Raw genomic sequence first — 22,992 nt, 5'->3', positions numbered from 1 at the left:
TCATAATTGAAATTCTCCTAAGTACCTCCTTAGGATTTCTGGGATCAGAATTTGAAAACCCACTGAACCAAGGCATAAAATGTCACTTTTGAATAGTACCTGGAATGTTAGATTCTTCCTTGATTAAGTTTGGTCTGTTTCTCTTCTGTCATTTTATGAATTTTAAATGTGCAGTAATAGTTCCCGGAAGAAACCTTTAAAATAAAGATGTCTAAGTAGGTTCTTGTTTCTCTAATTCTGTGTTGGAATTGTCTTCTCCGATCATGGCATTTCTTGGAACTAAGTGTAAGAAGATGGTGAGCAAAGCTGAGAGAGTAGGTTTTGGTCTCTAGTGTTAGTGTTCTGAGCTTTTACTGCAGGCCACTTATTGGTCCTTACATGTGCCTTTCTGCCCACTTTGTGTGTGAGCCATTAAAGGCAGTGACTGAAAATTTAAGCATCCTCTATGTTTATTTGTCCTTACAGATTCTAACTCTGGTTATTTTCTTCCATCTATTCTCTTGCATACATTCATAGTCATTTCTTCTTTCTCTTATACTTCCAGTTTGGGTTTTTTGCTTGCTTATTTGTTTTGTTTTTGTTTTTGATTTTAAGGATTGTTCGTTATTTCCTGGAGTTTAATGTCTTGAATATTTGCTTTTCAGTGATCAGGAACCTCCCTATTCAATGATTACATTACATGAAATGGCAGAAACAGGTATTTTTTAAAGTTTTGTTTTTAATACTTCTGCATTAGTGTTTTCTACTGCTGTAACAAGATATCTGAGGCTGGGTACTTTAAAAACAAAAAGAGATTTCTTTAGCTCACTCTTTTGATGGCTCGGAGTCCAAGATCTGGCAGCTCCCTCTGTCTGGCTTCTATTAAAGTCCCCCTCGCTGTGTGATAACATGACACAGAGAAGCAGAATGGGGAAATGGTGATATGCAGAAGGAAGGATATGGTTAAACAGGAAGTGAGTAGAGATTCAGGGTTCAGGTTTGCTCTTTTTATAGCAGTCCAGTCTCGTGAGCCCTGGACAGGCTCCCAGTAGAGCTACTTTCAGTGGTGGCATTCCTGCTGACCTCAACACTTTTGCATTTCATGGGTCCTACCAGCTTAATACCACCACATTAGGTTCCAAGCTTTAAGGCCTTGAACCTTTGGGAAACACATACAGACAATAGTAACTTTTCTTACAGTAGTGAAGGAAAGTGTCCATCTTTTCTTGTTTGTTTTGAGATAAAATTTCTATAACTATTTAGCATGCACAAGAAAGAAAAAAGCCCTTTGTATATGAAAGTTACCTTGTACAAGTTATCCAGTACACCACACAGTAGTAGGCACTATGTATTGTGCCACGAGTACGTAACTACACCTCTCAGTGATGGATAATCTCATCTAAAATTAAGGGAAAAGGTTAGGTTTCTTTCTTCTTTCCTTCTTTCCTTGCTTTCAATATGGGCAGACCTTGAACCATAACTGTTTTAGAAATGAAAAAAGATATTTTTTTCTCCTTCAATTTTCTAAGTATCCATTTTCTCAAGTTAATTCCTGTCTCATATTTAGTAAGATACACTTAACACTATTTTAATCATGCCAGATACTAAACTTGACAAAACATGTTCATGCCAAATAGTACCTTTTAAAGGCTATGGGATTAAGATCTAAGTGTTTTGATTTTAATGTGAAGTATCTTAGGGTGACTTTATAAGTTGTGTGTTTTCACATTTTTAAAATAGTAACTATTATATAATCTTCTTGACTTCCTTTTAGATGAAGGATGGTTGGATGTAGTCCAGTCTTTAATTAGAGTTATTCCATTGGAAGATCCACTGGGACCAGCTGTTATAACATTGCTACTGGATGAATGTCCACTACCCACTAAAGTAAGGGAACACTCCTCTTTCATGAAACTGTCATCTGTGCTTAAGCCCAAGATGAATGACCACAAACAACGCTTGGTATCATACATTTCCTCTTTATATGTTTAGGTTCTGGGTCTTTTTTTCCAAAATTGTTTTCATTATATAAATTTGCCTTTTTGTTATTAATGATATACTATATTCTCTATTAATAACTAAGAGCTTAGTTTTAAAATTTTTAAATGTTAAAAACATTTCTATTCAAATTTTGTCCGATTTTATCTTATCTTTGTTCAGAAACTGGAAGGGAATGTTCAGATGCTGAGCTGATATTCTTTCTCTGAGCAACTTCCTCATAGCGAAATTTTTCTAGTAAGAGAAAAAAAAAAGCTGGTTTCTCTAAAGCACTTTGAGTCTTACTCAACTTCATTAAGGATTAGTGCAAACTTGATTATCCCTCTCATAAAACAAAAGTACCAAACTTGTATTGCTTTACTCAATATGGCCTATAATTTGCTTTTTGTCATTGTTCTTGCTGAATTTGGACCCCTTAATTTGTCTTTTTCAACCTTGGACATTTAGGTTCAGTATGGGAAAACTGACCAGGAAATGGAAAATCTTCAGCCTTGTTGCTGATGAATTGACGTTTGCCTGGGCTTGTGAGGGGTTTCTGTTTAATTTGCCTTGGAAACTTCAGTGGCATTTATTCTTGCTTGCAAGAATGTGTCTTACACAACTTTTTGCTTCACTACCACTAGGCCTAATGTTACTAATCCTGTTGGTTTTTGGATTGGTTTAGTCTGTAACGTTTTAAACAGTATATAGCATAAGTTTGATACAACTGGTATGTTTTAAATGAAATGGAATGTAACAATTCCTATAAAAAAACAACTTCTGTGTATTAAATATTTTCCCTCAGTATTGATATTATTGGAATAGATAATGCAATTTTTGTATGGTCATTCTGTTTATTTAATACCTGGTCATAGCTTTTATCTTAAAAGTCATTTTGAGGAAATAATGTGAGCAGTGTATATATCAAATCTACTTTTACACTTCTGGTTTTAGGATGCACTCCAGAAATTAACCGAAATTCTCAATTTGAATGGTGATGTGGCCTGCCAGGACTCGGGCCATCCTGCCAAACACAGAAACACTTCTGCGGTCCTAGGATGCTTGGCTGAGAAACTAGCAGGTAACTGAGAGGCTCTACAAAGGAAGATCTTTCCAGTGTTTGACATAAAGGGGAAGTTTCAGGGTAGGTCTTTCGTTAAACCTTCTGTCCCAAAAAATAAGTATTAAAATTTTCAAAAAAAAAAAAGAAGATAAGGATTGATGAAAATTACTCAAAGGTCATAGAGGTAAATAAAATCCATTTAGTTTTGTGGATTTTCAGAGGGAAATTTAAAAGAAACAGTTGGTCCCAGCGCAGTGGCCTAGCGGCTAAAGTCCTCGCCTTGAACACGCCAGGATCCCATATGGGTGCCGGTTCTAATCCCGGCAGCTCCACTTTCCATCCAGCTCCCAGCTTGCAGCCTGGGAAAGCAGTCAAGGACGGCCCAATGCCTTGGGATCCTGCACCTGCATGGGAAATCCAGAAGAAGTTCCTGGCTCCTGGCTTTGGATTGGCACAGCACTAGCAGTTGGGACCACTTGGGGAGTGAATCATTGGATGGAAGATCTTCCTCTCTGTCTCTCCTCCTCGCTGTATATCTGACTTTGCAATAAAAATAAATAAGTCTTTTAAAAAAAAAGAAATACAGTTATACCTATTTGCTCTGTAATTAAAAAGAATGAGAAAAGCTAAACAATATAACAAAGATGATGTATGTGTATTATCATGTTAGCATATATACAAATTATCATATATATATTTGTGTATATATCCATATATACACATACATAAAATTTTTTGTAAAATTTATCTGGATAGGGCGCAGCATGGTAGCCTAGTGGCTAAAGTCCTCTCCTTGCATGCGCCAGGATCTGATATGGGCACTAGGTCCTGTCCCTTCTGCTCCACTTTCCATCCAGCTCCCTGCTTCTGGCCTGGGAAAGCAGTCAAGGAAGCCCAAAGCCTTGGGACCTTGTGCGCTCATAGGAGACCTAGAAAAAACTCTTAGCTCCTGGATTCGGATCGCCTCAGCTCTGACCGTTGCAGCCACTAGAAAGTGAATCACTGGACAGAAGAGCTTTCTGTCTGATAATCTGACTTAAAAATAAATCTTTTTTTTTAATTCAGCTGGATAATAAAAAAAAATGTGCCACATAGAAGAGGAAAGGGAACTTTATTCTGGAGCAATTCCTGAGAAACTATTATTTAAGGTTTTTTGTTTGTTTTTTATTAGTAATACCCATTTAAGGACAGTTCAGGCAAAGTGCAGAGGAGTAGTTCAGCTTGTTTATTTCATAGATAGTAAAAGAAGCAGTGGATTCAAAATCAGGCATGTGAGTCCTGGGGCTGACCTTTGCATGTGCTCCTCAATGTTTTGGAGTTGATTCCTTCACTCCGTAGGCTCAGCTGCTCAGCTGAAATGAAGTACCATCCCTTCCTTCAGGAGGCTTGAGTAAGATACCATGCATGAGAGTGCTCTGTAAAAAGTAAGCATCTCTACCAAACAGTTTGATTTTCACTGTTTACTGATTAAAAATAATATGGGATGAAAAATGAAATTCTGACATTTGTAGTAAAATGGATGGAAATGGAGGTCATAAATTGAAATAAGTTAAACACAAAAAGATAAAGAAGATTAAGTTCTCCCTCATGTGGAAATTTTTTTCTAAGTTTTATTTTTAGCTGAAAGGCAACTTTTACTGAAAGAGAAGGTTAGACAGAGAAGTCTTCCACCCGCTGGCTCAGTTCTCAAATGACTACAACAGCCAGAGCTGATTTGATCCAAAGCCAGGAGCTTCCTCTGGGTCTCCCATGTGGGTGCAAGCGCCAAGGACTTGGGCCATTCTCCACTGTTTTCTCAGGCCATAAGCATGAAGCTGGTTTGAAAGTGGTTTGGAAGTAGAGTAGTCATGACATGAACCAGTGGCTGGCATTGACTGCAGGCGAAAGATAAGTCTTGCTTGCCATTGTGCTGCCCCCGAAATATATTTTTTAAATATTTTATTTATTTTTATTGCAAAGTCAGATATACAGCGAGGAGGAGAGACAGAGAGGAAGATCTTCCGCCCAATGGTTTACTCCCCAAGTGGCCACAATGGCTGGAGCTGAGCCAATCCGAAGCCAGGAGCCAGGAACTTCTGGATTTCCCATGCGGGTGCAGGATCCCAAGGCTTTGGGCTGTCCTCGACTGCTTTCCCAGGCCACAAGCAGGGAGCTGGACGGGAAGCAGGGCCGCCAGGATTAGAACTGGAGACCATATGGAATCCCAGCACGTGCAAGGGGAGGACTTTAACCACTGCACTATTGAGGTGGGCCCTTCATGTGGAAATTTTTATAAGTATGGAAGTGATGGCAGAAGAGGGAACAAAGGGAGGTTGAATAATGGGTACCAAAATACAGGTAGAAGCAGTAGGTACTAGTGTTACCCAGCACAGGGAGCAGACTACAATTCACAATTGTGTATTATGTGTTGTATATAGAGCAGGAAGAGGGAAACCAAATGGTGCTAACACTAAAAAAAGACAAAGAAATAGACTAGTTACTTGATTTCATCAGCTTAATATTAGTGTTGCAGCTCATAAACTGTCTAAATATCACATGTTAATCAAATGTTTACAAGGTAAGAAGCATAGGTACTTTTACTAATATCTGATGTGTGTTGTATTTGTCTAGGTCCTGCAAGTATAGGTTTACTTAGCCCAGGAATACTGGAATATTTGCTACAGTGTCTGGTAAGTTAGACATCAAAATCAGTTATTTTTAATCATTTTGGAATTGTGCTTTTTTTTTTTTTTTTTACTGTGCAAATTGCTAGAATAGTCACTGGTACCGAAAATGGAATCTGTTGTAAATTTTATTTGCAGGTGTTTCCTGAGTATTTATTCCTTGTGTGTTAAGGGAGAGTGGGTAGGATACAAATTTATTGCAAGCAAAAACAGCTGAATTGGTCTGATTTCAAAGTTAGTCCTAAGATAGCTACTATGATTGACTATTTTATGTGTCTTTAGAGTCTACCAAACAGTAATAGGGACCTCTACAAGTGGGAAGAAAATTACTTGACATTCCAACATCATTTCAGTATTTATTTAAGTTTGTACTCCTTCCCGTCCTCCCCCATGGCTGCTGCTCTTAAAATTGTCATTGGAGCATTTGATGTATTGTCAGTGACGCTGACATTGTGCTTACACTTATTTCTCAGTGTGAGTCTGCAGTCTTAACTAGTCTGTATTTTTTTTTAAAGATTTATTTGTTTTTACTACAAAGTCAGATATACAGAGAGGAGGAGAGACAGAGAAGAAGATCTTCCGTCCGATGATTCACTCCCCAGGTGACCGCAACGGCCGGTGCTGTGCCAATCCAAAGCCAGGAACCAGGAACTTCTTCTGGATTTCCCATGCAGGTGCAGGATCCCAAGGCATTGGGCCGTCCTTGACTGCTTTCCCAGGCTGCAAGCTGGGAGCTGGATGGAAAGTGGAGCTGCCGGGATTAGAACCGGCACCCATATGGGATCCTGGCGTGTTCAAGGCGAGGACTTTTGCTACTAGGCCACTCCACCGGGCCCAACTAGTCTGTATTTTTAAGTAATTTTTACAAGCCCAGTGAGTGTTGTCTTTTCCAAAACTCCAATCTACAAGAAGAGATTGTCAGTATTCACATGTTGTAAGCTTCAAACTCCTCAGCTCCTCTGACTGGACACCCTGGGGGTGCAGAAGTAGCAGACCTTTGCCTTCAAGAAGCTCACTTGCTAGTTAAAGAAGCAAAACGATGTTCAGACAGAACAGTTAGGATGGGGTAAGATCAAGAGCAAAATAACCTGCTGACTAAATGCTGTAAGAGTGAGGAGGTGAGGCCCAGCATGGTAGCCTAGTGGTTAAAATTCTCACCTTGCATGCACCAGGATCCCATATGTGTGATGGTATGTGTCCCAGCAGCCCCACTTTCCATCCAGCTCCCTGCTTGTAGCCTGGGAAAGCAGTCGAGGATGGCCCAATGCCTTGGAACCCTGCACCAGCGTGGGAGACCCGGAAGAAACTCCTGGCTCCTGGTTTTGGATCACTCAGCTCTGTCTGTTACAGCCATTTGGAGAGTGGATGAAAGATCTTTCTCCTGTCTCTCCTTCTCTCTGTAAATCTGATCTGCTTTTCCAACACAAATAAATAAATCTTTAAAAAAAAAAGTGAGGAGGTGAGGGAAGTGGCAATATGTGAGGTGAGAGCTGGACTTTATCATAAGAGACAGACTTGCTGAGGGAGGACAGAGCTCAGCTGGGCAGTGCCCCAAGGTTAGGATGTAGTGGTGTCCAGAGAAGGAGAAAGCAGGTGTCCTAAGGAAGCATCACAGGCAGGAGCCTACAGCCAGACTGCTTAGAGAAGTCAGTGCTCTGAGGTAGAGGACAGATTTGGGGTAGCTGGACTGAGAGGGCTCAGGTCCTCCAAAGCCCCCAAGAGGAGTAGAGAATGGGTACAGAAGGAGTGCTAAAAAGGCTTTGTAGGGCCGACGCAGTGGCCTAACAGGCTAACCCTTTACCTGTTGCACCAGCATCTTATGTGGGTGCTGATTCGTGTCCTGTCTGCTCCATTTCCTGATCCAGCTCTGTACTTATGGCCTGAGAAAGTAGCAGAGGATGATCCAGAGCCTTGGGCCTCTGCGCCCACATAAGAGACTCGGAAGAACTTCATGGCTTCACACAGGTTCAGCTCCAGCCACTGCAGCCATTTGGGGCATGAACCAGCCAGTGGCAGACCTCTCTCTGTCTCTCACTCTCCCTCTGTAAATCTACCTTTGAAATAAAAATAAATGAATTTTTTAAAAAGGAAAAGAAAGGAGAGGCTTTGCAGTAGGGAAGGGTAGTGGCTAAGTAAGACTTGCAGAATTTGGGCACCAGGGCCTTGAGTGGGAATTTGCTGCCGACTCCTATCTTGATAACTATGGAAAGATGTGATATTAAACAAATTAACCCTTTAAAACACAAGCTCATGGAACATGAGCTTAAATGTAACTTGCCTGCCATCAGTATTTGTAGAATTCCATTCATAGAACAGATTAAAAAGCTAAACTATTTGTTGTTAATTTCATTATCTGTTATTTTAGAATTTGGTAGTGATGAATAGTTCTTTCTGGGGTTCTGAACAAAAGGTCACTTTTAGCTATGCTTTAGGTTTCTCTTTGGCCTACTTAAATGAATGTAAGACTCGGTGTTATTTAACAGATCCTGTGTAGACAGTAGGAAGAAAAATAATGCATTGAATAAGATACTTTTGAAATTTATAAATCTGTAAATTAACTCAGTGACTTCAAGTAAAATATATAGGATTTAAAAATTGTATCTTAGTCTTTCATTACTGAAAACAACCAATAGATAATTGATGACTTGGATGGATGAAACATTTCTGATACAAAAAAATACCTAGCACTTAGTGCAAGAATGTGAAGTTGATACTTTTTGGGTTGGTGCTGTGGCATAGCCTGTTAAGCTACTGTCTGTGGCACTAACATCCTATATGGGCACCAGTTAAAGTCCCATCCCAGCTGCTCCACTTCCTATCAGCTCCCTGCTAATGGCCTGGGAAAGCAGTGGAGGATGGCTCAAGTGCTTAGACTCCTGCACTTACATGGGAGACCTGGTTTCCAACCAGCCCAGCTCTCAGCTCTGGAAATTATAGCAGTGAATCAGTGATTGAAAAATGTCTCTCTGTCTCTTCCTCTCTGAGGCTCTGCCCTTCAGATAACTAAATCTTAAAAAAGAAAAGAAATTGGTAACTTGTTATCTCCCAGGGGAATGATTTTCTGTAATGTTTTATTGTCTTTCAGAAGTTACAGTCCCACCCCACAGTCATGCTTTTTGCACTTATCGCACTGGAAAAGTTTGCACAGACAAGTAGGTATATAGTGATCACTTCTTGTACTAGTGATCTTCTGTATTGAATATTGAGCATCTTGGACTGCTGTGTTCCTGCATGAACCCCACAAAATTGGCATATGTTATATTTGTTTCTGGGTGGACCCCTCAAGTTCAGTAAAGTCTAGCAGAGACAGGATTCTTCAACCTGTGAATCAAAACCTGGTGACCATAATTACTTGCTGTTTACAGCTGAAAATTTATTAACAAGACTGTTAGTTTCTAGAAAAGAGTCAAAACTGTGTCTCCCCTAGAAACTTTAATGGAGCCCCATTCCGGTCTCCATATTCTCCAGTTGCCTTTCCTCACTCCTTTCTGCCACTAATTTGCTCAACAAACATCCCTTATGCTTTCACTGTTAACTGAAGAGTTTGTCTTTCCAAACAGGTGAAAATAAATTGACTATCTCTGAATCCAGTATTAGTGACCGGCTTGTCACGCTGGAGTCCTGGGCTGATGATCCTGATTATCTGAAACGTCAAGTTGGTTTCTGTGCCCAGTGGAGTTTAGACAATCTCTGTAAGTGAGAGCTATCCTTTGTTAAAATTTAAGATTCTGGACAGTAAGTATTCTAGCAGAAAAGTACCTGCAAGATCTTACTAACAGTTGAATGAACTGCTTCCAATTTTATCGTTCTTTGTGTTCAAGAAACAAAAAGGTAAATGGCGCCATATTTCTTGCTGCCAAGGCCCTTAACTATATGGTACTTTCTAGTCAACTATTCCCAATAGAAGCTGTTTCCTCAAACAAGATTTGTCCTACAAACAAGTCCGGATGAACCCCACTTCTGGGCATCTTTATTTACTTGGAATTCTATCTTTGCTATTTTCCCTGTTCCAACTTTGTTCTTCAAAGCCAAGTTTATGTCTGACTTACACCTCAAAGATTGCTCCTGGATTTCCTTTTGCTTCCCCAGGTGCTGCTAGAATAAAAGCTGTGTTACTTCTGGATCCTCCCTCCCCTATAGTAAGCACCAGGCTTACAAGTGGACATCTTCATGCATACCCAGACACTGTAGGGATGAGCTTAGCCTGTGTAGTTAAAAAGTAATTCAGAAGGTACAATTTGGATGTTGTTTCATGTAAAGTAGTAGAGAATGGAAACTTCAGTCTGCAGGGCTACTTTTCACAGTATTTGCTTGCTCAGTCCTCAGGGTAATGTAGCAGTAAAGGCTAAGGTTCTAAGTTTCCCCACCAATCCCACTAGCTATGAACACTTCCACTTCTGGATTATGATGACATCTGGAGATGGCTATAGCTTTTATGTTTTTCCCCCAGCAGCCTGCCTTAAAAACATGCCACTTTTTCTCTTGCAGTTTTAAAAGAAGGTAGGCAGCTGACCTATGAAAAAGTGGACTTGAGTAGCATCAGTGCCATGCTGAATAGCAATGATGTCAGCGAGTATCTAAAGATCTCACCTCATGGCTTGGAGGTAAAGCTTGCAAATATGGAATTACAGTGGTGGGGTGTAGAAGTATTTTACTTTCATGTGCATGCACTGCTTCTGAACAAAAGCAATGTCTTTCAGGATAGAAGCAAATTTCTTTCATAGAGAATAGACCTTGGTAGAAAAGAGTGGTTTAAAACATTATTATCTTGGCCCCAGCGGCGTGGCCTAGCGGCTAAAGTCCTCGCCTTGAATGCCCCGGGATCCCATATGGGCGCCGGTTCTAATCCCGGCAGCTCCACTTCCCATCCAACTCCCTGCTTGTGGCCTGGGGAAGCAGTCTAGGACGGCCCAATGCATTGGGACCCTGCACCCGCGTGGGAGACCTGGAAGAGGTTCCAGGTTCCCAGCATCGGATTGGCGCGCACCGGCCCGTTGCGGCTCACTTGGGGAGTGAAACATCGGATGGAAGATCTTCCTCTCTGTCTCTCCTCCTCTCTGTATATCCGGCTTTCCAATAATAATAAAAAATAAAAAGAAAGAAAGAAACCATTATTATCTTGGGCCCAGCAGCGTGGCCTAGTGGCTAAAGTCCTCGCCTTGAACGCTCCGGGATCCCATGTGGGCGCCAGTTCTAATCCCAGCAGCTCCGCTTCCCATCCAGCTCCCTACTTGTGGCCTGGGAAAGTAGTTGAGGACGGCCCAAGGATTTGGGACCCTGCACCCGCGTGGGAGACCCGGAGGAGGTTCCTGGTTCCTAGCATCGGATTGGCGCGTACCGGCCCATTGCGGCTCACTTGGGGAGTGAATCATCGGACGGAAGATCTTCCTCTCTCTCTCTCCTCCTCTCTGTATATCAGACTTTGTAATAAAAAATAAATAAAGCTTTAAAAAAAAAAGGTAAAAAAAAAATTATTATTTCCTCTTTACCTCACATGCTACTTACCTGTTATAAGCGCACTAGTATTTACTGGTTAGTTTTAATATGTCTATTTTTTTTTTTTAAGATTTATTTTTATTACAAAGTCAAATATACAGAGAGGAGGAGAGACAGAGAGGAAGATCTTCCATCCAATGATTCACTCCCCAAGTGAGCCGCAACGGCCGGCGCTGTGCCAATCCAAAGCTGGGAACCTGGAACCTCTTCCTGGTCTCCCATGCGGGTGCAGGGTCCCAAAGGTTTGGGCCGTCCTAGACTGCCTTCCCAGGCCACAAGCAGGGAGCTGGATGGGAAGTGGAGCTGCCGGGATTAGAACTGGCACCCATATGGGATCCCGGGGCGTTCAAGGCGAGGACTTTAGCCGCTAGGCCACGCCGCCGGGCCCTTAATATGTCTATTTTTAATCTCTGCCTATTTATTCAGCTAGATACAAAACTTCATGTTTCAAAACGGGACCCTTCCTTATCTTAATCCCTGCATAGCTAAGTGTGTTAAATCTGGTGCTTCCTCGTCTCCCTGGCTATTAGAAATGTTTTGCACATTGTGGTGAAGATTGGTAAAAGAGCTGCTTATGCATAGGAAGTTACTACAAGGCAACTGGGACATGTCAGGGATGAGGAATTGTTTCAAGCCTGGCTGCAACTGGTTCTTTGATCTTCTGTTTTGCCAAATCCCTTTTGTCATTCTCTTCTGTAGATTGAGGTACTTCCGCCTAGGCAATCTTTATGCATTTGTAAAATGCTCTAATAAGATAATAGAACTCTAAGAATGAAGTTAATAGCTTTTCTGCAGTTGTCTTAGAGGTCTTCTAAGTTTAGCACCAACGAAATTTGCACTCCCTAAGAATAAAATGATGAAACAATTCTAGAGTATACTTCATTGGGCTTTTTATTTCTTGTTGCTGAGGATGAACTACGGAAGAGACAGCTGTCCACCAGAAGCTCTAATAATGAAAGATATTTTCAGCCTCCCTGGGAGCATTTCCCCTCAGTGGTTGGTAGGCACGGATGGTAAATTGTCATTCTGGTTTTGCCAGGCTCGCTGTGATGCTTCCTCTTTTGAAAGTGTACGTTGCACCTTTTGCGTGGATGCTGGGGTATGGTACTATGAAGTAACAGTGGTCACTTCTGGTGTCATGCAGATTGGCTGGGCCACACGAGACAGCAAATTTCTCAATCACGTGAGTATCTTAGAGAGCTGTGCAGATGGCGGCAGCAACAGTGCCTTCTTAATTTCTTACTGGTGGGAGGGTAGAAGATGCTTTTTTTCAAATTTTTCAAATAGATTTATTCAAGAGTCTTTTCTTAGACTGAATCAAACAGTACCACATCCCTAACAATGATTTATTAAATTGATTCAGAATTAGAAAAGTACAAATGAAACTGCCCTTTGGGCTTTTTTTTTCTCCTGAGTTTTAAATTCACATTAATTTTTCCCACTTCACCTTAAATGACTGGAGAAAATTTCAGACTTTGCTCAGGATAACTCATGTTGAAGCATTCTGCTTTATAGAAATCTATTCTGGTTGTCAAACAGAAAGGGAGTGACTTTGGAAACCTGTCCCAGGTCCCCAAACTGTTTAGAGTTTTGGGAACTAGACAGGTTTGAAGACATTAGAATCAAGTGTTAGGAAGTACAGCAGCCCCAATTTTAGGATATTGATCTGCCTGAGATGCAGGCAACATCCATGCCATAAGCCACTCATAACCATCCCTCCGTGTGGAGTTACTTAACTTGCTGCACTGAACATCTGATAGGAAGGCAAACTTGTCTTAGCCTAAGCTGTCTTCCCCGTCACTTCCAGAGCAGGAAGAACACTGTAATCATGACATTCCCCCAAAATAGGAAAGCATGGGGAATGCAAGACAGCAGGAGAGAGCAGAGTATCCATCACACAGGAAAGGTGTTCAGAAAATGCCAAACTATGGCTAAATGTTTTTTGTTCATTAATAGTAATGTTTCTATTACTAAAATATACAAGGTTCACTTCAGAGTTCATAGAAAATGAAATTCTTGTTTTAGTGCCTTCCCCCCAAAATTAAATCTATGCATAGTTTTTTTTTTAATAATATAAAATGAATTTTTTGAGGTACCTCTCATACATGACCACAGAGTAGACAGCCCAAAATTATCACCTCACATGCCAGGTAATTACCATATTCTCTTGTTTATCTGTCCCAGCCAATGGAAACCAAAGTTAATCTTGGTGCGCATGTTTTTTAAGAAGGTGTAGCTGTCTGGGATGGAAACACATCTGTACTGGACAGAGACACGTGCTGCTTTGATCTGTAGAAACAGATCTGTGGTTAGACACCTGGAGTTCTCTGGTGTCTCACTCTGTCATGAAATTCATCCAGACACAGAGAACATTGCACAACAATGGCTGGACCACTCTTGCAAACTGCTAGGAACTTCTTTCAAATGTCCTTATCAGGGACTTCCTAGAAGATGAGAAAGTGGAACCAGAAAAGAATTGCTTGTTTTGTTGTCTGCTTCAACTCTCAAGTTTTAGTGGTTTCAAAGTTTTTCCTTAATCAGTTTTCAAAAGGACTAACAGACTAATGAATTTCTTCTCTTCCTAAATTCAGTTAGATGCACATCCATTTAACTCTTGACTAATTTGAGTACTGCATAGTAACAGCTGATAAAGAAGTGTCTCTTTGGGGGCACACCCATCCTTCCAGGTTTAGTTATATTGTAGTTTAAGAGTTTGGCATATTTTCAGAAAATTTTTCTCAGCCTGTTTCTTCAGTGCATTGTTTCCCCTGTGAAAAAATGCATGCCATCAGCGCCTGAGGTCATACTTGGATTTGGCCTGAATTCTTAATCCCCATCTTCACTGAAACATTTCATCATTGATTAACAGTTTTAGTAGAAAAAAGGACTGGGGATAAACTGTCTGGTTTGTGTGCTTCTTCTGTTTCTTCTATCTTTAAAATAAGCACTGAATTTCTTAAAATCCCACTGCCCTTTTAACAGTTCTGTGAAATAGCTGAAAAACAGTAAATAGTAAAAGAAGAAATTGCCAGGGACTTCTGTATGATGCTCAGATTGAACTGACCTCCAAATAGCTTTCAGCAGGTTGTTCACTATCACCTTTCCCTTGAAATTGCTAAGCATTTAGGTACTTTAAAGTCTTCTAGTACAAGGATTCTTGCCCGGCTATAATTGAAAAATAGGGTGTGTCCCAACTTTGGAATCAGAAGAATTTAGGTCCAAACCCTGTCGTGTTTTATTAATGTGGTCTTGGACTCACTGACCAACCTTTCCAAACCTTTGGTCCCTCTTAGAATGGAACAGATTGCCACCCAAGTCATAGTTCTTCTGAGAAGTAAATAAACAAGACCATGTGAAAGTGACTGCAACAAAAGAGGCAAATACTTGTTGGTGAAGTCATTGTCTCTTCACAGGCCACTAGATCATAATTTTACTATCTTACAAGAGCCATTGTGTTTCCCTCCATCCAAAAGCTGGAAATTCCAGGCCACTAGGTTAATGCTTCTCTTCCCTGATCAGAACAGCCAGGCCTTGCTCATCGCCCTCTCTTGCTCTTTCCAGGAAGGCTATGGCATTGGGGATGATGAGTATTCCTGTGCTTATGATGGCTGCCGGCAACTGATTTGGTACAACGCCAGAAGCAAGCCTCACCTACACCCATGCTGGAAAGAAGGTATTTTTCCTTCTCCGTCATGAATGTGTCAGCTGTTGAAAGATATCTGGTTATTATGAAGAGTTTATCGTGTTAGACTTAAACATGTTTAAATGGGAGAAGATTAAAACTGGGAAGGAATATTAACCTTTGTATTAGTACCATGAATGTGAATGATACTGTCTGGTAGAGCCCTTCCTATAGCAGAAGCATTTCAGAATATACAAGTCTTAAATTTGTGGGAAAATGATACTCTTAAGAATAATAGGAATCTGGTTTCCATGGAGATATCAGGGATACCAGATTAGTAATGTCACCAAAATGAAGACATTTTTAGAGGTGTGATGGCTGTAGAATAAGTCCTCTTCATTGGCCATGCACTGTGGAAGAAGGGTTATTTGATAGGAGATGGAAACTATGGGAGGAGTTTACTCCAACATCTGAGATAGGAGAGAATAACCCAACTTCTTCCCCATGTGTCTCTGTCCTACCCCATTCAGCTGTATAACTATACTTTCAGACATGCTACAAGAACAGTATTTGATAAGCTCAGTGCAGAGACAGCACCATTTCATTACTCATAGTATAAAAAAGGCAAAAGAATGAAATGCCAACACAGCCTGGCACAGTAGCCTAGCCACCTTGTGCCAAGATGGTGGATACTGGTTCATATCCTGGCAGCCCCACTTCCCATCCAGCTCTCTGCTTGAACCTGGAAAAGCAGTCGAGGATGGCCTAAGGCCTTGGGACCTTGCACCCTCACGGGAGACCTGGAAGAAGCTCCTGGCTCCTGGTTTTGGATCAGCTCAGCTCTGGTCGTTGCAGCTACTTGGGGCGTAAATCATCAGACAGAAGATCTTCCTCTCTGTTTCTCCTCCTCTCTGATATTTGACTTTCCAATAAAAAGGAATTAAAAATTTTTTACATTAAAAAAAAAGAATGAAATGCCAACAGAGGCAATCATTTTAGGGCTGTGCAGATTCTTAAAAGCACATAAACCATCTTCATGTAAGAGTATAAAATGGAGGCATTGTTTTCAAAGCTGTCCATTTTTCAATAAGAATTTTTTAAAAGATTTCTGAGATAATGTGTTTGCTATGAACATTTGGAAAATAGAAAAAGAGCAGTGAATATTTAAAACCTTCCATGATTCTCTATACAGAAGTTTTTGTTACTTATTTTTATTTTTATTTGAAAGACAGATTTTACAGAGAAGGAAGGATAGAGCTCTTCCATATTTGCTCGTTCACTCCCCAAGTGGCTGCAACACCCGGAGCTGAGCTGACCTGAAGCTGGAAGCCAGAAGCTTCTTCTGGGCCTCCTATATGAGTGCAGTATCCCAAGGATTTGGGTCAACCCCTGCTGCCTTTCCCAGGCCATAAGCAGGGACCTGGATGGAAAGTGGAGCTGCCAGAACACAAACCAACACCCATGTAGGATTCTGGCATTATAGACAGGATTGGTTTGTGACATCACCATCTGCCTGTTATTATTTTTATAAACATCTATTTATAATGAAAGGTAGAGAGACAGATAGAAACTTATCCTAGTATGTCATGGTGCTGGGCTTCCAGAAATTTGTAAAAAAGACAAATTTAAATTTAGATATTATTTATTGTTATACTCTTTACTATGAATAACTTTCCAGGTCATTAAATAAGTTCACTTTTAACACTATATAGTTCTTAACAATCCATTTATATTTGTGCTGTAATTATTTTGCTCTTTAAAAGTACCATTATATAACTGATTCTGGATTTTCTCAAGATAAATCCACAAAAGGGGGCCCGGTGGCGTGGCCTAGTGGCTAAAGTCCTTGCCTTGAACGCTCCGGGATCCCATGTGGGCGCCAGTTCTAACCCCGGCAGCTCCACTTCCCATCCAGCTCCCTGCTTGTGGCCTGGCAAAGCAGTCAAGGATGGCCCAGGGCCTTGTGACCCTGCACCCGCATGGGAGACCTGGAGGAAGTTCCTGGCTCCTGGCTCTGGATTGGCACAGCACCAGCTGTTGTGGTCACTTGGGGAGTGAATCTTTGGAAGGAGGATCTTCCTCTCTATCTCTCCTCCTCTCTGTATATCTGACTTTGCAATAAAAATAAATAAATCTTTAAATAAATAAATAAATTCACAAAAGGGAGATTTCTCTGGCAACTAGGATACAGCATTTTTAAAAAAGATTTGTTTTGGGCCCAGTGTGATGGCCTAGCGGCTAAAGTCCTCGCCTTGAATGCGCCAGGATCCCATATGGGCACAGGTCCGAATCCTGGCAGCTCCACTTCCCATCCATTTATTTTTTTTATTTATGAATAAATAAATCTTTTTAAAAAAACATTTATTTTTATTGCAAAGTCAGATATATATAGAGAGAGGAGGAGAGATAGGAAGATCTTCGTCCAATGATTCGCTCCCCAAGCAACAGCTGGAGCTGTGCCAATTCAAAGCCAGGAACTTGGAGCTCTTCCAGGTCTCCCACACGGGTACAAGGTCTCAAGGCCCTGGGCCATCCTCGACTGCTTTGCCAGGCCACAAGCAGGGAGCTGGATGGGAAGTGAAGCTGCCGGGGTTAGAACTGGTGCCCATATGGGATCCCAGCAGTTCGAGGCAAGGACTTTAGCACTAGGCAACTGCACTGGGCCCTCACTGATTTCAAAAATGCATTTTACCCTACATTTTCATCATCATTGAAATTCAGGTAAGATTAATGGTTGTCATAGTTTAATTGGCAACACTTTTTCTAAAATTATTGGTATGTAGGGGTCAGATCATTTGCAGAAGAAATAAGGGAGATGAATTTGTTGAGTATACAGCTAAAACTGTAGCCCTACAGCAGTGCTATTGAAGCCCTTGAGATGCATGCCCATATCCTAACCGTGCTCCACTTTGCCCTCCAGGAGATACAGTGGGGTTTCTGTTAGACTTGAATGAAAAGCAAATGATCTTCTTTTTAAATGGCAACCAGCTGCCTCCGGAGAAGCAAGTCTTTTCATCTACTGTGTAAGTAGCTCCTCTCAGTCGGAACCTTGAGTAGAAGCATTGGATAAACTTTTCTCTAAGAAAACAAGATCTTTTTCCTTTATGTAAGCTATTGTGGTGGCAAACTGTTATTTTAAATTACTGGGGAGCTGTTTGATCAGGTTTAAAACTATCCCAAAACTTGATATAGGAAGAAAAAATGCAAGATATTTTCTGCTATGCAGACGAGTCAGCAGAATGCATGTCCCTTTCTTGCTGCTGGTATGACCAGCTCATTCTTTCTGAAAAATTTTATATGTGAACATTACTTTGCTGCCTTTTTTTTTTTTTAAATTCTTTTCACCTTCATGTTTTCATTGTAGATCTGGATTTTTTGCGGCAGCTAGTTTTATGTCATATCAACAATGTGAATTCAATTTTGGAGCAAAACCATTTAAATACCCACCATCTATGAAATTTAGCACTTTTAATGACTATGCCTTCCTGACAGCTGAAGAAAAAATCATTTTGCCAAGGTAAGGAGTCTGTCCAATCTATCTCTAGAACCTCACAAGCATCCCATGAGAAAATTTAACTTTGAACAAATAATTTTGAAAGGTTACGTTAAATGAATTCACAGGAAATATCAGTTACCAAAACAGTTATATACAAATTAATTGTTATGATTAGATCCCTAAGATCTATGTTCACTCAAAAGCACCAGATCCAAGAAGTTTCATAGGGGATTTCTTCTGCTGAGTCTTTGGGTAACAGAGAACCTTGCTATTATTTTAAATGATAAAGAAAGAAAAAGAAAGAAAGAAAATAGGCTCAAAATATCTAAGCCAACCTCTGGGTTGTATATCGTTTTGAACTCTGTCATAGTGGCTCAACAGTTTCCAGATGAACTTGAACATGTCATTGTATGCAATAGAACAGCCTGACTAATACTGCTGTTAGGCCATGAAGGCTGCCCATGTCCCACTTCAGGAAACTGAGGTTCCTCCCTAGAATTCTTACTCGGCTGTCTTGGGCCCGCCCAGGGATTCAGTACTTCACAGTGCTCTCACTGAAAGTACATGATGACACCTTGCTCTCTTGTTTACCCTTTCCCTTCAAAAGAAAAAGAAAAGAAAGTATAGCCTGCCTTTTCCTTAGAAGAGGCCACAGATGAATCTGTCTTCTCACATGTGTACTCAAGAACATGTAGTTTTGACCTTGTTCATCTTCTATTCTGTGATCCTGCTTTTAAAAAGTACTTTTTTTCTTTTTTTTTTTTTTACAATTAAACAATTGGAATAATAATACCTTTCTGGGTAGGAGGAACTCATGGCCCTATTACTACTACCTGATGCTTTGTGTGTTGTTGTATATTGTATTTACTCCCAAATTCTTTCTTTCATTTTTTTTTCCACTCGCCTTTTAGAGTGGACAATTTCAATTACATGCAAGAGACAATAGTAGTATAATAGTGCATATATGCACATCTTCTATCTATAGCATCACCTGTTTCTCCTACAGTTCTTCTCTCACTTCTGTAAATAGCCCCCTTATCAGTCCACTATCCCTGGTCATTCTAGAATATCCTATACACCTTCGTTACTGCCATTCCCACATCTGACCCTTGGACAGATCCTGGAAGCTGTGCTTTCTGAATATATCGCAGTCGTGGGCTGGTGGTATGGAGCAGTGGGTTAAGCCACTACCTACAACACCAACATCCCATACAAGCACCAGTTCAAGTCCCAGCTGTTCCACTTCCAGTTCTGCTAATGTGCCTAGAACGTACTGAAAGATGACCCAATTACTGGGGTCCCTATCACCTATATAGAAATCTGGATGGAATTCCAGACTCCTAGCTGCTACCTGACCATCTTGGACATTTGGAGAGCAAACCAGTAGATGGGAAATTTTGCCTATGTATGTCTCTTCCTCTCTGTGTGTTGTTCTTTCTTTTCAAAGTAAAATAAATGAACTATATGTATATATGCATATATGTACACACACACACACATATATACATACATATCTATCTCCTAGTCCAACTACTTATCATCCTGACTACTGCTGCCAGGATCTCAGCCTCCACCGTTTCTCCACCTGCATTAGTTTTGCCTTCCCTTTCAAACAGGTTTCCTATTCTTGCCTTCACTCCTTTCAGTCTCTTCAACACAGCCTCCAGAATTATTTTGGTGAACTTCCAGTAGCGTCCCATTTTGGTATGGGAAAAGTCTAAATCCCCACAGTGACTGACAAGGCCCTGCACAGTGGGTCCTGTCTTGGCCCACATTGCTTTTCTGACCGTATCACCCATGTACTTTCAGCCACCCAGTGATCCTTGCTGCTCTGGAAACACATCTACTGCAGTCTCAGCACATCTGAGGTCTCCAGATGTCTGCAGACATCACTTCCACACTCCCTTACACATCTTTATTTAAACACCACCTCAATGAGCTCTTTCCTGACTACCATATTTGCCATTATAACTTCCTACCTCTCATGCACACACCCTTGCCCTTTATGTTTTACTTTGTAGTAATTCATCAACATTTCAGTCTGTGTATATTACTTATTTATCTTGGTTATGTCTTTCACCTCCCTACTGGAATATAAGCTCTCTGAGGCAGGGATACTTCCTTATTCCTCTGTTGAAACAATTTTGGGACCAGTAAGCTCACCCACAAAGTGAATGACTCATGTCTGTTACCCAGGCATGAAGACCCTGCATTCAGCAGAGCAGATCTGACTGCCTGTCTGCTTCTCCAGTTCATCTTAATGAAGGTGTAATGAGAGGCTTTTAGCTTCAGGTCCCTGGACTTGCAGGGAGTCTACGCTGGACTCATATACCCCTTGAAATTACATAAAAATGAAAGTGTGTTTCTTTGGAAAGTCTGCTTCCCATCAAACTCAAAAACATGTTTAAAGATTAAAATTTGCTGGCAGAATTAAAAGAACCCTGGATTAGATCGAGAGGATTTGCACTTGAATCCTGACCCTGTTTACTGGTGTGCAACCTTCCGCAATTCACTTCTTTAAACTTCTAGTTTTCTTGCCCATAAAATGGGAATGGCCATGTCTCCTTCATTTCCTACTTCAGGAAATTATTTTAACATTATAATGAGATAGTCTGTGTGAAAACCTGACTAAAGATGCTTACATGGTACATCTCACAGGTACAGTGCATTTCCAGAGCATCTCTGCTTGCAGGCTCTATTTTACTTGTTCACAAATAACTTTCAAATGCTTTTTCCACTCAGGCACAGGCGTCTTGCTCTGTTGAAGCAAGTCAGCATTCGAGAGAACTGCTGCTCCCTTTGTTGTGATGAGGTGGCAGACACACAACTGAAGCCATGTGGACACAGGTAAGAGGCTTCACTAGGGACCCCTGCTACAAATGACACCAGACAGCCTTTCTTCCCCTTCATGAATTGTTTGTACACTGTTATTATTTCCATAAGCTCTTCACTTACACTGTTTAAAGTGAATGAGGAATTACTTTGTCATTTATTACCTGGCTGTCTTCTAGAAGGTACTAAAACTAAAGCAGCTGTTTGATATGGAAGATTATCTTATTTGAAAGGCAGAGTTACAGAGAAAGAGTGAGACTGCATGTGAGCATGTGAGCTGGTTTATACACTAAATCACTGCCAGGGCTGAGCCAGGCCGAAGCCAGGGAACTGGAACTCCATCAGGGTCTCCCCTGTGAGTGGTAGGGGCCCATTGGTAGGGACCTGGATCGAAAGTGACAGCTGAGACTCAAATCAGTGCTCATAAGGGATGCTAGCATTGTTGGCACTGGCTTAATGTGCCATACCGCAATCCTGGCCCCTAAATGTCATGTTTTTTTTAAAGATTTATTTATTTTTATTACAAAGTCAGATATACAGAGAGGAGGAGAGACAGAGAGGAAGATCTACCGTCCGATGATCTACTCCCCAAGTGACCACAACAGCCGGTGCTGCGCCGATCCGATGCCGGGAGCCTGGAACCTCTTCCTGGTCTCCCACGCGGGTGCAGTGTCCCAAGGCTTTGGGCCGTCCTTGACTGCTTTGCCAGGCCACAAGCAGGGAGCTGGATGGGAAGTGGAGCTGTCGGGATTAGAACTGGCGCCCATAAGGGATCCCGGGGCTTGGTCAAGGTGAGGACTTTAGTCGCTAGGCCACGCCACCGGGCCCGAATGTCATGTTTTTAATACAAGTTTTGTTTCAAGATATATAAAAGCATAATGCTACTAATAAGCTTCTTGAGCAATGTCCTGTAGTTTCAGAGCTTTCTCGTTAAAGAAATTAAAAGTATCATAAGAAAACTGAATTCAGTTTTGAGCAACAACAATTTTTAAAGGTAATAAGAAAAGCAAATCTGGATAAAATGAATTATGAGAATTAAATCTGAGCATTCCTGTTACCGTAGGCGAATGCTGAGGTGTTTATGAAAGCTGCCTGCCTGTGCCCTCCTTCCCAAAGCGCAGAGCCCAGTAGGCTTCCCCAGTGACCCTTTCCAGCTTCCAGGGCCGGATGGTTCAGGTCTTGTTAAACATCTCCAGATCACAGAGAAAACAGGAATCCATTGATACTGTTTTTATGAAGCCATTACAGTCACACCAGAAGGTCATAAAGAAAATACCAAAAAAAAAAAAAAGCTTTTTATTTATGGATAAAAATGTAAATAAAATGACTTAAGTAAATAACAGTAAATATGACCCCACAACACAACCAGGAGGAGTTGTTTCAGGAATGTGAGAATGACACAATACAGGAAATTATTAATACCAGTTACTCAGATAGGTCTCATGTCAGGAGGCCATTATCACTTTGCCCAAGAATGCTGATGTGGGCATATGACTTCTGGGCTCGGCGCTATAGTGGTTAAAGTCCTCGCCTTGCATGTGCTGGGATCCCATATGGTCGCCAGTTCTATATCCCGGTAGCTCCACTTCCCATCCAGCTTGTGGCCAGCTTGTTGGCCCAAGGCCTTGGGACCCTGCACCTGTGTGGGAGACCTGGAAGAGGTTTCTGGCTCCTGGCTTCGGATCGGCACAGCTCCAGCCATTGTAGTCATTTGGGGAGTGAATCATTGGACGGAAGATCTTCCTCTCTTTCCTCCTCTCTGTATATCTGCCTTACCAATAAAAATTAATAAATCTTAAAAAATACATATATAAAGCAGTTCTTCTAGCTGTATTTATAAATAGCAACCAATTTGAATATATAA

General features: G+C 41.1%; 1 protein-coding gene across 6 annotated transcripts in view; it reads left to right on the top strand.

Moving 5' to 3' along the window:
• Positions 1–22,992, top strand: part of RSPRY1 (ring finger and SPRY domain containing 1) — a 47,904-nt gene that overhangs the window by 23,063 nt on the left and 1,849 nt on the right. For all 6 annotated transcript variants that reach the window (XM_004583880.4, XM_012926635.2, XM_012926634.2 and 3 more), the window contains exons 3-14: positions 645–697; positions 1,754–1,866; positions 2,911–3,037; positions 5,630–5,688; positions 8,768–8,834; positions 9,243–9,374; positions 10,171–10,286; positions 12,218–12,361; positions 14,740–14,851; positions 17,721–17,823; positions 18,165–18,317; positions 21,039–21,143. In XM_004583880.4, the coding sequence (XP_004583937.1) occupies positions 645–697; positions 1,754–1,866; positions 2,911–3,037; positions 5,630–5,688; positions 8,768–8,834; positions 9,243–9,374; positions 10,171–10,286; positions 12,218–12,361; positions 14,740–14,851; positions 17,721–17,823; positions 18,165–18,317; positions 21,039–21,143 (1,284 nt within the window). The remainder of the gene's footprint in view (positions 1–644; positions 698–1,753; positions 1,867–2,910; positions 3,038–5,629; positions 5,689–8,767; positions 8,835–9,242; positions 9,375–10,170; positions 10,287–12,217; positions 12,362–14,739; positions 14,852–17,720; positions 17,824–18,164; positions 18,318–21,038; positions 21,144–22,992) is intronic.

This window comes from Ochotona princeps, chromosome 16 (genome assembly GCF_030435755.1).
Source record: "Ochotona princeps isolate mOchPri1 chromosome 16, mOchPri1.hap1, whole genome shotgun sequence".
NCBI lineage: Eukaryota > Metazoa > Chordata > Mammalia > Lagomorpha > Ochotonidae > Ochotona > Ochotona princeps.
Note: the sequence above shows the minus strand (reverse complement) of the source record. Positions and strands in the feature narration are given on the sequence as shown.